Below are 16,946 nucleotides of genomic sequence, written 5' to 3'. Positions count from 1 at the left end.
TGTAATATTTGTAGCTCTGGGTAGCATCGATCCATCCATATTCTGCAGCTTATCCAGGTGTGAGACACAGAGGCAGAGTACAAGCAAAGATGCCCAGATGATCCTTTTCTCTACCACCTCCTCCAAGGGGATACTGAGGCATTTCCAGACCAGCTAAGAGATATGATATCTTTATCATATCCCAAGTCTGCCCCAAGATCTACTCTCAGTTGGACATGCATGAAATACATCCAAAGAGAGGCATCCTATTTAGATGTCCAAACCAAATCGACTGGCTCCTTTTGATATGGAGGAGTAGCGGCACTACTTTGGGCTCCTCCTCAATGTCTACCTTCCTCACCCTGTTTCCAAGGCTGAGCCCAGACGCTCTGTCATGGGAGCTCATTTTGTTGCTTGTATCCACAATCCAGTTGTTTTGGTCGCTACCCAAAGCTTGTGTCGTCCATACGTGAGGTCAAGGATGTTGAACTTTCCCTTTTGCCTCAGCTCTCCCTTCACCATGACTGACTGGTGCAACATTTACACGACTACGGACTCTGCTTTGATCTGCCTGTTAATCTGCCACTCTCTTCTTCTCTCACTCATGAATAATACACTGAGATACTTGAACTGCTCCACTTCAGGCAGCACCTCATCCCAAACCTGGAAAGTACACTCTAACTATTTCCAGCTGAAACCCTTGATCTCAGACTTGGAGGTGCTGATCGTTACCTTAGCTGCTTCACACCAGGCTACCAATAACCCAAGCACACAACTAAGGTCACAGACCAATGAAGCCAGCAGGACCACATCATTTGCAAAAATAAGAGATGTGATCCTGGCGCCAACAAACTGCACGTCCTAAACTCCCTGACTGGACCTAGAAATTCTGTCCATAAAAATTATGAAGAGAATCAGTGACAAAGGGCAGTCCCACACCCACTGTGCACGAGTCCGACTTACTGTCGGCAATGCCAACCAAGCTTTCACTACAGATGTACAGAGACTGAACAGCCCAAAACAGCAGGCTAGATATCCCATATTCCTGAATCACCCCTAACAGTAGACACTACAGACTGTGGCTGTATGCCTTTTCCAAGTCCACCAAAACACATGTAGACTGGTTAGGTAAACTCCCATGAACCCTCTAAAACTGTTTTGAGCATAAAAACTGGTTCCAGTGTTCCGTGACCAGAACAAAATCTGCCTTGTTCCTCCTAGATCTGAAGTTCGATCAACTGCAGGACCTGTCGCTGAAGCTGCTCCTCTGTCTGGAGATGATCCTGTTCAGTGGATGCAGTGGATTTTCCATTATTGACAGGAGCCTTGATGTCAAACTGTCCAGCTAAGTGTCTACAATAGAGCCTGCCTTCCTCACCAGTTTGTCCAGGCGTGAGGCATCCCTCTTCTTTATGCTGCCTCCCCAGCACACCACCGCGTAGAAGAGGGTGCTCGCCAGAACCGTCTGATAGAACATCTGCAGCATCTTATTGCAGATGTTGAAGGACACCAGCCTTCTAAAGAAGTATAGTCGGCTCCACCCTCATAAAAAGACATACAAAAACACATCGTCATTTTTCATTATTTTCACAATACCTTGTAAATGGTCCTGCAAAGCTTGTATTCATTCCAGTTTGGTACATTGAAATCGTAGACAGAAAGTCTGGGGCAGTAATCATGGAGGCATCCTGAGAAGCAAAGAAGTTACTCTGTTTGGGTGGTGGAGCATTGGGGTCAGGATGAAATAATGGAAGGGGGGTAACATCATTTCCTTGTTCATCCAACACCTGCAAATAAATAAGATGACAATAATCAGCTTGGTTGAAAAAAAATGAGGCATTGAAAAAACTGCCTCAACTGTTTTCAATTTTGTGTTAAATGGAGTTAGAAGATTTTTGCAATTCAAAATTTTTAAGCTTTGAAGCAACCTTAAAAAATCTAAACAACATGGTGTTGCACTCAACTGCGACAGTGCTCATTACTCAGATTTCCACTTAGTAAAACTAGCTGGTGGGAACGAAGGTAGGTGTGTGCCAATGTGTCATAATATGAGCTTAGCCTCCAAAAGGAAATGTTGCCTACTTTACCGCTAATGCAGCAGAACTATTGTGTTCCTGCCATTAAATAATCAAGTTCATAAGAAAGCATTCTAATAATTAGCCCTGCTAGAGTACCCCAATTGGCAGCAGTCCAAAACAGTCGCTATTGTGCTCAGAATAATTTCTTGTAACAGTGGTCACATGTGCTTAGTGCCAGTGTCTGGTGGTAGCTTTTCATCATTGCTGTAAATAGTAAAATGCCTGAATTGGTACTGGAAGTCTATGGACTACCTGGGAAGGTGCACCAGGCTTGAAGGGCCACTAAAAGCTAAAAGGGGAGAGGGAGTCCATATCTAAAAGGGGGAAAGTGCAGAAGCAGGGAAAAAATAGAAAGGCAGTGCCAGAGAGAAAGCCACTACACAAAACTACACAAAAGACATCAGGTAGACCCGGGTTCATTTTTATGGAAGGCAAGAGGAATTGTTAACATAGAGAATCCTTTTCCTTTTACGGTGAATTTGGGAGAGGGCCTGACATGTCTGCGTGAAGAGACGGTGGGTGCCAGATATTTACCTGGATTTGAGGTATGGCTCGGCAAACCCCTCACCATAACAGACATTAAGAAAACAATAATTATACTATGGACATTTGAATGACATTTTTCCATTTTAATTCTTTACTATAATTGTTTTTTGTGTATTAGTAGTTTATTCGTTGAGTGTTTTAAATTGTAATCCGGGGTTCCTGCAGTGTGGAATTTTGTCAACAGCAGCTTAATTTATTGTATATAACTCAGGTGGACAAATTTGTTGGCATCCTTACAGCTCATTGAAAAAGTGCTATCTGCCTTGTGAAAAGTAATTAAATGAAAAACCACAATCCCCAGTGTATGCCTGCGTGCCTTTGATATGTCATCAAGTAAAGTAAAGCAAGTGTGACAAGAGATCAAGTGTTGCTTATTCTACAAAGATATTCTAAAATTATCCAGACACATTTCTTTGGACTTCTAGAAGAGATCAATAATCAGTAATTAGATTCAAGTAAATTTTTTAAACTCACTCTTTTCTTTCATTAGTATTTCACATCTCCAGTTGTGAAATCAGTCATTCGACCCACTTAAATGGAGAAAGGTTTGATAGTATTGTGTGTCCCACACTGAACACTGACCAGGAAAAGCAAAGTAGAGACTTGTCTTAAGTATATTAGAAAGACAATTATACACAAGCATGTGAAAGGCAAAGGGTAGAAGACCACCTCCAAGCGGCTTGATGTTCCTGTGACAACAGATGCAAATATTATGAAGAAATTTAAGGTCCATGAGACTGTAGCCAACTTTCCAGGATGTGGGCACAAGAGAAAAAGCGACCCCAGAAAGGACAGAAGGAGAGTGAGAATGACAGACAAAAGGACAACTTCCAAAGATATACAAGCTGAACTCCAAGGTCAAGGTCCATCAGTGTCACACCTCGATTGCTTTTTGAGCGACATTGGGCTCAATGGAAGAAGACCCAGGAGGGCCCCACTGTTTAAAGAAAAAAATAAAAAAAGCCAGACTGAGATTTGCTAAAATGCATATTGATAAGCTGCAATGCTTCTGGAATAATGTCCTTTAGACAGATGAGACACAATTGGAACTTTCTGTCAAGCCACATCAGCTCTGTGTCCACAGATGAAAAAATGAAGCTTTCAAAGAAAAGAACACCATAGCAACTGTGAAACATTGAGGTTATGTTTTAGGGCTGCTTTGCTGTGTCTGGCACAGGTTGCCTTGAGTTTGTGCAGGGAACAATGAAATCGTAAGACTATCAAGACATTCTGGAGTGACACATATTGCCCAGTGTCCAAAAGCTCTGTCTCAGTCACAAGTCATGGATCCTCCAACAGGATAATGAGCCAAAACACACAGCTAAAAGCACCCAAGAATGGCCAAGAAAAAAACTGGACTATTCTGAAGTGGCCTTCTATGATCCCTGATATGAACCCTATTGAACATCTATGGAAAGAACTGAAGCATAGAGTCTGGACAAGACCCCCTTCAAACCTGACACAACTAGAGTGGGCCAAGTGACCTGTGGACTGGCACAGACGTCTCACTGAGAGCTCCAGGAATTGTTGGTTTGCAGTGATGGCCTCCAAAGATTGTGCAACAAAATATTAGGTTAAGGGTCCCACCATTTTTGCCCATCCCATTTTCATTTGTTATCTAAAATATTGTGTTGAATTAAAAACATGAAAGCAAAGTCTGATTTTTATTAAATATAGAATAAACAATGACGGGTGACAATTACTTTTGTCAGTTTCAAGTTATTTCGGAGACAATTGTGGGGTCTTCTTTTTTCATAGAGGGGTGCCTACATAAGATATGCCGTTAGATTCATTCCGATGTCCGATTGTGCTAGACAGTGAGCTTTTTGGGGTTCCTCCCTATATTTCGCCATCTGGACCTAAAAAACCCCTCATTTTTATACCATTCTTGAACCATAGTTTATGAAAGTAACACCCTTACGATAAATAATAAACCAATAGGTGTCTTCAGTACAAATTATCAGAAACACTTGAAGTTGTGCAATGCACATCTACTGACCCTAGGGGTTCACCCTCTAATGGTACACAAGAAGTCAAAGCTACTCCTTTTCACAAAACTTTGAAAAAATGAGCATTGGGAAAGTTGGCATGTGGAATGATTTAAGCTATTTCGAGGTTGCAGATCACAAATATGATCATATTTTTGATACTTAATTCTTTACCAGTGGTCTTAGCCCTCTAAGAGCCACTCCCACAAAGTTAAAATTCACAAATTTTCATTTCTCGAGACTATTTCAAGGTCAGTGATTATAAAAGTGATGTTAGTTTTGATTTTTTCAATTAAAATCAAGAATATTTAGACTTTAAACATTTACATTGAAGCATACATATTAATCCATCTATCCATACATTATCCAACCTGCTACATCCTAACTACAGGGTCACGGGGGTCTGCTGGAGCCAATCCCAGCCAACACAGGGCGCAAGGCAGGAAACAAACCCCAGCCCACCACAGGGCACACACACACCAAGAACAATTTAGGATCGCCAATTCAGCTAACCTGCATGTCTTTGGACTATGGGAGGAAACCGGAGCACCCGGAGAAAACCTATGCAGACACGGGGAGAACATGCAAACTACACACAGGGAGGACCTGGGAAGCGAACCCAGATCTCCTAACTGTGAGGCACCAGTGCTACCCACTGTGCCACCGTGCCGTCCATACATATTAATGTGTGATATATTTGACATAACTACGTATTGTTTTTTATTATGTACTTCTACCTCATAAAGTAAACTATTACATTTCTTATGATAAACCCAGAATGAGGGCGGATTGCACTAATTCAGACTTTTTAAAGTACTCAGTGGGCTTTCCCCTTTTCATTTTGTTTCAACAACTCATTTTTAATTTAAAATAAACCTCAGAGGAAAATACAATCTTCTGAATTAAATATAATACTTGTACAGTTTGGACCTATTTTTTCATAAAAAACAATCTTGGAGTCTGGAAGTGGGATGAAGAATTCTAAATGCCTCATTTTTCAGGTGAGAACCATATGTAGGAAGGAATGGAAATGTGTCTCATAAGGTCCAGATGTTTTCCAGATACCCAGGGTTAGCCTGTAGGGCTCAAATTTGAAAGAGAAAGGACAATCTCTTTTAAACATGTGACATGAAAAAAAATGGGATTGAAAAGAAAAAAATGGTCAAAAGAAGGGCTAGAGCTCTGCTTTTGAGGCTCTTTCAGGCTAGATATTTACATTAAAAAGCCACTCTCTTATAATTAGGGAAACAGAACAGATACAGGCATCTGGCTAAAAAACAATGTGCTTACATTATTTGTCTTGTATTTTGGTATGCCAAGCACCCCCCAGTGGTCACAATATGAATTAACAATTAAAATGACAAATTCCCAAAAAATGTACAGTATTTCTTTTAAGAGTTCTATAAATTAATGAAGATGTTCCAATGAGAAGTTCTGTCTTTGTTTTGGGAGGTGCCATAATGAACCAATAAGGCTTCAAATAAAAAAAGCAAAACACACCCTAAAGAACACAGCATTTCAAGTAACTCTGTTAGGGGAGGAATACATTTGCATAAAACACAGTAAATGCCTCATACCAAAATGCAAAAATGACATGAAAGTGTCAGGGGATCACAACAAGCCAATGGTGAGCTCTCTGGATAACAGACTACCTTCACAAAAAAGAGGGATGACCAGAAAATTAAATAGTACAACAGTGATCTAAAAGGAGGGATATCAGAATGCACAATATGTTGTACAGCGTCATGAAAAACTCACAATTGCTGAGGGCCTAGCTGAGCTTCAATCTTGTCAGTGAAAAATATGTTTCTGTTCTCCCTGGCCATCTAGACAGGTCTGACCATCTTACTGCCACCTATAGCCCTGTTATTGATTGCAGCCTTTTTTGGGTATCCAAGCCAGAAGTTCTTATTTGTGTTTAGGGCATTGTTGTTTGTTTTTATTATTTATATATTTCTCTTTCTCTCTCTCTCCAGCATCTGTAAAGTTCCAATTTCCCCTTGGGAACAAATAAACAATACCTATCTATCTATCTGACCTTATCATTGGACTCATCCTTAGAGACTTAAAATCAATTCGATACATAAAGACTGTTTCTCTGTTAATCATATATCTACCTTATGTAAGTGTGTATTGTTTATTTTTTGTTATGTTATTTGTTCATTATTATTCTTATCCACTTTTAATCAGATGTAAGGATTACATCTTGTCTGAAGAAGAGGCCTGAGTTGCCTCAAAAGCTTGCATATTGTAATCGTTTTAGTTAGCCAATAAAAGGTGTCATTTTGCTTGACTTTTCACTGCATTCATAATGGCAAATATGGTACAACACCCTAGTGCTTTAACATCATATAAAGCACTTTGAGCTTCATCTAGAGTATGAAAATGTGCTATAGAAGCAAATGTTGTTGTTGTCGAATATGTGCACAACACTGTCTTTTACAACACTTGGTAACTTTTTCCATATATCTACGATTCATTGGGCAAAGATAAACTTTCTATTGTTTGTACAAAATTTACCATGAACCAATTTCCATTTGAGCCTGTATTCTTGAAAAACTCTTTTAAAAAGTAACAGCTGACATTCACTCTACTAATACTCTTAATAATTTTACAATTTTGTCATCTACTCTGTAGCTCCTTAATCTCTATTATCTTAAACTGAAATCATTCAACTCTCTCCTCTCTGGTCGTGCTCACAGTCTTATGCCTGATGCTCCATCCTTCCATTATCCAACCCGCTATATCCTAACTACAGGGTCACGGGGGTCTGCTGAAGCCGATCCCAGCCAACACAGGGTGCAAGGCAGGAAACAAACCCCGGGCAGGACACCAGCCGGGCATAGACTCTTACTTCCCCAATCAACCCACCTATGACAACCCTGCAATGAAATAAAATGTACAAAAAATTTTAAAAAATTAAAAATAATTTTAATGCACCATTCTCTATGCTTAATGTTTGTCAGACTCTGCCTATAGATGGCCAAATGTGCATTCTTATTTCAACACACACAGTTTACATTTCATTATTTCCAAGTGAACACAGGTTTGGTGATGGGGTCTAAAATTTGCTACATAATTATTTATGTTCAGATTCTGAGTCTACAATGTACAAAATGGCTAGAAAAGTACAACATGTACAAAATGTACAACAATAACTTTCAAATAAATCCACCTCTCTGTTTCATAGAAACAGGCCTATTGTGTTACTGTGTTAAGAAAGGTCCAGATGAGATATTGGGATAGTCTAGCTGTTCGTTAACAAATGGGCTTGATGGACTGAATGGTCTCCTCTTGTTTGTCAAATTTCTAATGCTCTTATGTGATTGGTCCAGAAGTTATTTCAACATCATTCAAAAACTGCTTGAACTATACCCAAAGACATTTGAAATGGATGTTTTTGAAGTCTGTTCTGTTAACTCACAGGATTATGCCTACTGATTTGCAAAAGATTTTCACAAACAGTTTTTGAGATATATAATTTGAATATATACAAGTGCACTCACATTCTCACACATAATCATGCACTCAAAGCAATTTATAAGTGAAGATAGTTGAGAGCTTGTTTGTCCTAACACAGCTTATGCTGGACTATGAAGAAAAAGAAATGAAGGTACATACTGTACGCACACACATAACAAAAACAGATCTGTCGATGTGCAAAGAAGCATTACACCACCACTGTACCAATCTGTTTGTCAATGCTGCTGGTTTACTTCATTACACCCAATGTGTTCAGTTTTTAAATCAAATATTATTGAAATTGTTCACTTGATTGTCTGTTCATGTTCCTCTATATTTATTTGTGTACATAATAAATATTATATAGTATAGGATCTCTTTTATAACACTCTGATGGTTGATGACATTTTCTACGCTGTGGTGTGTTGGGCTGATAAAAATCACTTTAAGAAAGGTCCACTGAATCAATAAGCTAATTAAAAAGGTCAAGCTCAGTTATAGGACACACTCTGGACACCTGGAGGTCGTAGCAAAGAAGGGAATTAAAACAAAACTGAGTGCCATTATAAACAATTCTGCGCATCTCCGCTCTGACACACTAACACTGAGGACTTTCAAGCAACGAATCATTCAGCAGACGTGTGTCAGGAAACGCTGATGGGGGTCATTTATGCCAACATGTCTGCAAAATGCCTCACTGTGACTGGGTCAGCCAAGTCAGAAGTTTTCATTTTTTCCTGTTGAACGTTTTCTTCCTTTGTTAGTCACTCTGGTGTGTGTTTTTAACACAGTGTGTACATGTGTATATTTATTTATTTATTAATCTATCTATTTTGTGTATTTATAGAGCTTCTGTAAAAAGCCAGATTTTCCACTGGGGACAAATAAAGTTTGTTCTATTTTTCTTAAGTTAATGTACTTAATTGTATATTATTGTACAGTACAATTGATTGTATTGTATTGTAATATCTTCTATTGCGTGATTTCCCGCAGCATCACTAAAGTTAAATACACTTGAAAGTACTATATGGTCCATTGCTCACTGATTTTTATTCTGGTCATAAGTTTGTAATTGTGTTTGCTATGTAAAGGGTCTCTAATGGTGCACAGTGTTAACTTCATAGAACGATATCAAATGAGCTGGTGCCTATGGGAATTGCCAGATAGCATAGTGGAGCCTATGTTTTTCTGTTGATCACCAACATAAGCTCTTTATCTATAAAGAATGGCAGCTCATAGTGACAGGTTGTATTCAATGTACAGATAAAACATTACAGTTTTCAGTTTGGCAAAAAAGTGCTGGCTTATTGGTTTTATTCAACACATTACTCAAAATATTTCCCTTTAGTTGCTTTTTAACAAGGAGAGTAAAACAAAAAGAGCTTAATGCCTTCAGAACTTATTCAGACCCTTTTGCATATGCACATTGTTATTTTGTGGCCTTTTGCTAAAATTGTTTACATTCATTTTCCTCCATCAAGCCACACTCAACACCTCAGAATTACAAATGGAAAACAGGATTTTAGAAATTTTGGCAAATGTGTTAAAAATAAAAAGTGAAATATCACATTGATACAAGTGTTCAGAACCTTTACTATGACACTTGAAATTTGTCTTAGGTGCATACCATTCTATTAATCATCATTGAGATGTTTCTACATCTTGTTTAGAGTCTACCTGTGCTTTTTAAGTCAATTGATTGTGCAAGATCAGGAAAGGCACACACTTCTCTATACAAGAGCTGACAATGTGCACCAGCGCACAAAACCAGGGGTTCGAAAGAATTGCCTGCAGAGCTTTGAGACAGGATTGTGGCAAGACTACAAAAATAATTTCTGCGGCATTGAGGGTTCCCAAGAGCAGAGTGGCTACCCTAATTCTGAAATATGCTAAGTCTGGAACAACCACAACTCTTCCTAGAGCTGGCCACTTGGCCAAATTGAGCAATTGTCGGAGAAGGTTCTTGGCAAGAGAAAAGAGTAACAACATCATGGCCACTCTGGCTAAGCTCCACAGAACCTTTGTGGAGAACGGAGATACTTCAGGAAGGACAACTATATCTGCAACACTCCACACTAATCTGGGCTTTATGGCTGAGCGGCCACATAATACATTACTTCTACTTGGAGTTTGAAAAAAGGAACCTAAAGGACTTTTAGACTAAGAGAAGCAAGATTTTTGGGTCTCAAGAAACCAAGATTGCACTGTCTGGCCTCAATTCTAATCACGTCTGGAGAAAAAAAGGCAGCACTCATCCCCTGCACAACAGAATTCCAATGGTGAAGCATTGTGGTGGCAGCATCATGCTCTGGGTTTATTTTTCAGTGGCAGGGATTGAGAGACTTGTCTGGGTTTTGGGAAAGTGGAAAGAGACAAAGTACAGATGTATCATTAATGAAAACCTGCTCTAGAGCACTCTGGACCTCAGACTGGGCAACAGGACAATGACCATAAGCACAATGTAAAGACAACATAGGAGCAGCCTAGGGACAACACTGTGAATTTTCTTGATTGGCCTGGCCAGAGCCCAGACTTGGACCCAATTAAACATTCCTGGAGAAACCTAAACTTAGCTATCCACTGATAGGTCTCCATCCAGCCTGAAAGAACTTGAGAAGATCTGCAGAGAAGAATGGCACACAATTCTCAAATCTATGTGTATGAAGCTTGTTGGGTCAAACACATTGAGACTCTAGGCTGTAATCATTGACAAAGGTGCTTCAACAAAGTACCAAGTACATGGTCTGAATGTTTGAGTTAATGGGCTATCAGTTTTTTTTTTGTTTTTTTTTAATAAATCTTAAATAATTTCTAAAACCTTTTTTTCATGCTGTCATTATTTGTATTGAGTATGACTTGATGAGGGAAAATAAATTGATTTTAAATGAATTGATTTCAGAACCAGGCTGCAAAATAAAATGTGTAAAATGTAAAAAGATCAGAACAGTTTCTGAAGGCCTTGTATACAGAGCTTGAGGTGACAGGTGATGTTTCAGCTTTCTGTACACATGATTCTTTGTTTTTCCATCTACCATGAGTAGAAAATCTGATCCATGGACAAGGCTGAGATGGCTACTTATTCACAGCTCCTTGTTCTCCTGGCTAATTTTTTGCAGCTACTTATTCCCTTGGTGACTTATTCGCAGCTCCATATTCAATTCCAGCCAGCTAATTCTGACACTTTGTCCAAATTTTGTCAAGCTGCAGTTGAGCTCTTCCTGGCCCAACGTGGGTACCTGGGTCAAAAGGACTGGCAAATTTGGCACACTTCATTATTTCATGAATGAGATTTACTGTTATGTTTAAAAGGCACTGTAAAGCGTTAAAAAGTATTGGGCCACCCCAATCGTCACACTTCTGTAAAAAGACAGATGACTTTGTTAAGATTCAATTGAACTTTGCTCGGGCCCAATGTGGGCGCCTGGGCTAAAATGACTGTCAAAGTTGGCACACTTCTATACCTAATGAATGGGATTTACTGTGATGTTTAAACAAAGACATTTGTCCTTTCTGAAAAGTGTCTCAACTGGGGTGGCCTAACACGTTTTAACCCTTTACTGTGCGCTTTAAACATCACAATAAAACTCTTTCATGAAATATGGAAGTGTGCCAGTCCTTAAGGCCTAGTTGGGCCAGGAAAAGCTGCAGCTTGACAAAGGTTGCACAAAGTGTCAGAATTAGCTGGCTGAAATATAGAGTAGCGAATAAGCAGCCAGGGGAATAAAGAGTGGAGAGTTTTCCTCTGCCCGACCCCAGACTAAGATGGCTCAATGTTGTAAAATGCCCAGATAAACTTCAACTCACCAAACGTTTTTATATTTAACTATGTTTATTGATCTTGTGGGGAAATCAAAGAATTATAATAATAATACATTTTATTTATTTGTAGGCGCCTTTCTAAACACTCAAGGACACCGAACAATAGGCAAAACACAGATTATAAACAAAAGTCCATCCATTATCCAACCCGCTATATCCTAAACTACAGGGTCACAGGGGTCTGCGGGAGCATACAGAAACCGGAGCACCCGGAGGAAACCCACGCAGACACTGGGAGAACATGCAAACTCCACACGGGGAGGACCCAGAAAGCGAACCCAGGTCTCCTAACTGCAAGGCAGCAGTGCTACCCACTGTGCCACCATAAACAAAAGTAAAATACAAAAGTTAAAATTAGACAGAGCAATTGTAATCAAAGAGAATAAGCAGTCATAAACAAATGAGTTTTAAGTTTAGATTTGAAAAGTGAAAATGATTCAATATTTCTAAGCTCAGGTAGTAGTGAGTTCCAAAGCTGGGGAGCAGAGCAACTGAATGCTCTGCTCCCCATAGTGGTAAGACAGACAAAGGGGACAGTCAAGTGGATGGAGGAAGAGGATCTAAGGGTACGGGAGGGAATGGCAACATGGAGGAGGTCAGACAGATATAGAGGGGCGAGGTTGTGGAGAGCCTATTAAGTTAGTAGGAGAATTTTGAATTTAATTCAGAACTGAACTGGAAGCCAATGAAGCTGCTGCAAAACGGGAGTGATATGGTGAATTGAGGGGGTTCTAGTAATGACGTGGGCAGTTGAATTCTGGACCAGTTGAAGCTTATAAAGAGATTTGTGAGAAAGACCAAAGAAAAGGGAATTGCAATAATCTAGACAAGAAGTGACAAGGCTATGAACAAGGATAGCAGTGGTGTGGGGGGTAAGGGAGGGCCGAATACGATTAATGTTACACAAGTGGAAATATACAGACCGGGAGATGTTATTGATGTGGGACTGAAAGGATAAAGTACTGTCAAGGATGACACCCAGACTCTTAACCTGGGGGGAAGGGCAGACAGAGGAATTATCAATAACAAATGAAAAATGATCAGTTTTGGATAATGTTGATTTTGTACCAATGAGGAGAACCTCAGTTTTGTCACTATTTAAGAAAAATTTGAAGAAATCCAGGATTTGATTTCTGCATAGCAATCAGTAAGTGAGGAGGGTGGAAAAGAAGCAGTAGGTTTGCTAGTGAGATAGAGCTAGGTGTCCTAAGCATAACAGTGGAAGCTAATGTTATATTTACGAAAGATATTGCCAATGGGTAGGAGGTAAATAATGAAAAGGAGGGGCCCCAAGACAGAGCCCACCTGAAGTAACAGTGGTGGGTTGGGATGTGAAAGTTTTAAGCTGTATGAATTGAGTGTGGCCCGAGAGGTAGGATCTGAACCAATCTAGTGGAGTGTGGGTAATGGCAGTCGAAGATAATCTATTGAGAAAAGTAGTGTGACAAATAGTGTCAAAGGCTGCACTCAGATCAAGGAGGATGAGAATAGTAATTAAACCAGAATCAGGTGCCATAAGGAGGTCATTAGTAAAGCCGTTTCTGTACTGTGGAGGGGACAAAAACCAAACTGGAACTGTTCATACAGATTATTTTGAGAATAATGAGAATGAAGTTGAATAGCCACTGTTTTTTCAAGAATTTTGGAAATGAAGGGTAGATTAGAAATAGGAAGAAAATTACTGAAATTAGTCTGATTGGCACCAGGTTTTTTCAGTATTGGGGTTATAGCAGCAGTTTAAAAAAATGAAGGAAAAGTACCAGTAGTGAGAGAAGAGTGGATTATAGCAGAAATAAGAGGGACCAGAGAGGAGAGGCAGGCTTTGACCAGAACTGTAGGGAAGGGGTCCAGTTGACAGGTGGATGGCTTAGACTTACAGACAATAATATAATAATTATATATATATATATATATATATATATATATATATATATATATATATATATATATATATATATATATATATATATATATATATATATATATATATATATATATATATATAATAATAATAATAAGCCTGAATGGGTTATGTGTGTCTTATTCACGTGTAACCTGTAACCACTTTTCTTTACATCCTTTCCTACCTGAATAGGTTGTTTGCCGGTTTGAAGCGACCCTTTATCCAAAAGTTTGCTGTCGGTTTGCAAAACAACACTCCGCCGACTGGATGAGCCCGTTACGCTCCTGTTCATGATGCTTTGGTTGTGTTTTACGGGCGCTCCTGACTGATAGATGCTCGGCATTTTAGGATTTACGGAGAGCCTTGAAGAACTGTTAAAAAGAGAATAACTTTACCAAGTAAGTAGAATTGACAAAATCACACCCTACAGACGCAAAGGAATTTGCAAAGCAGATTTCCCCGCGAGACCTTTTTTTGTGCGATACTTACGGCGTAACTTTAACCACCGGTTTCTTCATTTTGGCCGTACCGTTGGACATGGTTACATAAACGTCGCGTTTTTTACTCGGTAAGCGTTGAGTGAACAAGACACTTTGGCTTTGTTTCGAGTCGCCATGGAGACGGACAAAGCCTGCCAAATGATTGGTTGCCGGAGAACCCGCCTCTCGACTTCCGCTCCTGATTCACAGACACCACGCGGAGCACTTGGTTAGAGACGTGCCACTGTTAAAACGGATAAATAATTAGGCGTTTTTTAACACCAAATCACAAAAAAAATCTTTGGCGATTTGCTGCTGTCAAATTAGGAGTGGCAGGGAGTCCAAACAATCAAAAGAAGATATAATTGCATAGGTCGGCTAAACATGAACCGAACATTCGTATAACCGTGCGGTAACACAGCACATGGCATTTCGTGTTTTAATAGTTTATTTTGCGAAAAAAAACATACTGCTTCATTTTACTTTTGTCCTTTAAAGTCAACTATTTAATTCCATCCTTCCCAAATCCAATTTAATTTAATTGAGAGAAATAACAAAACGGTTGCACATACAATTTAAGATAGTTCTCTGCAAAGCAAATTGCATTAGGATGATGATTAACATAATTTAAAAAGATAATAATTACAAATGGTGGGAAAAAGTCAGTCATTCTCTAACCCGCTTAGTCCTGAACAGGGTTACGGAGTCAAGTGGAGCCTGTTCCAGCTAGCACAGGGAACAAGACAGGAACAAACCCTGGACAGGGTGCCAGTCCAAGGCAGGACAAACACACAGACACACACATAGCCACCCCAACCACACAGCAGGGTCAAATTAGAAACGCCTAACCTGCATGTCTTTCGACTGTGGGAGGAAACTGGAGGCCCGGGAGGAAACCCACACAGAAATGGGGAGAACATGCAAACTCCACGCAGGGACGACCCAGGGCACGGACACTGGTCTCCTTACTGTGAGGCTACCACTGTGCTATTGTGCCACCCCATATAGTTGCAAAACATTATACAAAACCCTTGAATTCACTATAGGCTTGTACAGTTTTTATTGCTGCATTGTTTTCAGAAAATCTTAATATTTTTCACATTTCACATTCCCGGGAAAAAAAAAAAACAGAGTAAAGAGGTTTCTTACAGAAAAATTTACATTATGAACATAATATTTGGCCAAAATTAATATTAGGTTAATAAAGTGTCTGAATTAGCATAAGCCATCCTAATTGAGGGTGTTCATAAGAAATGTAATGATTTATTTCATGAAGTAGAAGTACATAATAATCAAGAACAGTTGAGTCAGATATTTGAAGTGTATTAAAATGTGTGCTTCAATTTTAATGTTTAAAGTCTAGATATTACCAATTTTAATAGAATTATCTATTTTTTCACACTCTTATATAGGTCCACAGAAGACTAGATCCCTATAAAGGATCACAAATTTACGTAAAATAGTCTTAAACTAACAGTTAAGTGATTATTTGAATAAAAATGTTATTCTTGGTAAGTATCAGTCAGGTTGTAGATCAAATCATAGTACATACACAGCTCTAGTTAAATTAGTAAATGATGTGAAAATGAATGCAGAAGCAAATAAAATATCTATACTTGTTCTGCTAGACATTTATTGAAGCATTCGATACTTCCTCTTCGTCGTCTTTCCTTTGTTCCCATTAGGGGTCACCACAGCGGATCATCTTTTTTCGTATCTTCCTGTCCTTGATACTATAAATCATGATGTTTTTAAAAATGGTCTCGGCCAGTGTATAGGTTTTTCAGAAACTGCCTTAGACTGGTTTAAATCTTGTATAACCAGAAAGAAATAATTGGTCAGTTATGGCAATTGTGCATCAAAAATGCAAGATATTCTATATATGGTGTTCCATAGGGATCACTTTTGGGCCCATTATTATGTTAACTCTACATGCTTCCATTAGGCCGGATTATTTCAAGATACAATGTAAATTACCATAGCTATGCTGATGACACACAGCTCTGTTTATTTATTGCTCCTAATGATTCAGAGGCTCAATTCACAGGTATCGAACTCCGGTCCTGGAGGGCCGCAGTGGCTGCAGGTTTTCATTCTAACCATCTTCTTCATTAGTGACCAGTTTTTGCTGCTAATTAACTTCATTTGCCTTAGTTTTAAATGGTGTGACTCAGGCCCCTCAGTTGTTCCTTTTTCCTTAATTAGCAGCCAAACAATAATGAGACACAAAACAAGCCGCCAGATGACCAGCTCACCTGTGCCCATCACTCAATATCTGAACCTAAAGGCTGATCTCTCAGGTCACCAAAACATTTTGATGGTTTTGGAAATGTCTACTGTGGCAGAATGAGAGCACCAACAAGCCATGGAATTAAATAACAGGCTTACTTAACAACAAGAATTAGTTTCTCATTAAGAAATTGGTTGGAGTGAAATTGGTTGGAGTTTGAAATCCCAGTTTAGTTGGTCATCTGTTAGCTCGTTTCACATCTCATTTCTGTTTGGCTGTCATTTAACGAAGAAAAGAATAAATTCAGAGGATTGACTCCTTCAAAACATGGGCTATTAAAATGAGTTAATTAACAGTGAAAACTGATTAGGAAAAGGGTCAGAATGAAAACCTGCAGCCACTGCGGCCCTCCAGGACTGGAGTACGACAACCCTTTGATCCAGTGCCTTACTAGCATAACAG

The 16,946-nt window shown here is 39.2% G+C and overlaps 1 protein-coding gene across 2 annotated transcripts in view; it reads right to left on the bottom strand.

Annotated features, from left to right (window-relative positions):
- dnai4 (dynein axonemal intermediate chain 4) overlaps nucleotides 1-16,946 on the bottom strand; it is a 75,088-nt gene that overhangs the window by 52,992 nt on the left and 5,150 nt on the right. Inside the window, exons 1-3 of one of the 2 annotated variants that reach the window (XM_039734886.1) lie at nucleotides 14,265-14,364; nucleotides 13,960-14,146; nucleotides 1,576-1,766 (exon numbers count right to left, since the gene is read on the bottom strand). In XM_039734886.1, the coding sequence (XP_039590820.1) occupies nucleotides 1,576-1,766; nucleotides 13,960-14,146; nucleotides 14,265-14,314 (428 nt within the window). In that variant the 5' untranslated portion in view covers nucleotides 14,315-14,364. Of the gene's footprint in view, nucleotides 1-1,575; nucleotides 1,767-13,959; nucleotides 14,147-14,264; nucleotides 14,365-16,946 lie in introns of those variants that run through there. The other variant, XM_039734887.1, reaches the window with a different exon arrangement.

Source organism: Polypterus senegalus, chromosome 14 (assembly GCF_016835505.1).
Source record: "Polypterus senegalus isolate Bchr_013 chromosome 14, ASM1683550v1, whole genome shotgun sequence".
Lineage (NCBI taxonomy): Eukaryota > Metazoa > Chordata > Cladistia > Polypteriformes > Polypteridae > Polypterus > Polypterus senegalus.
This window is presented reverse-complemented; position numbering and strand designations above follow the sequence as displayed.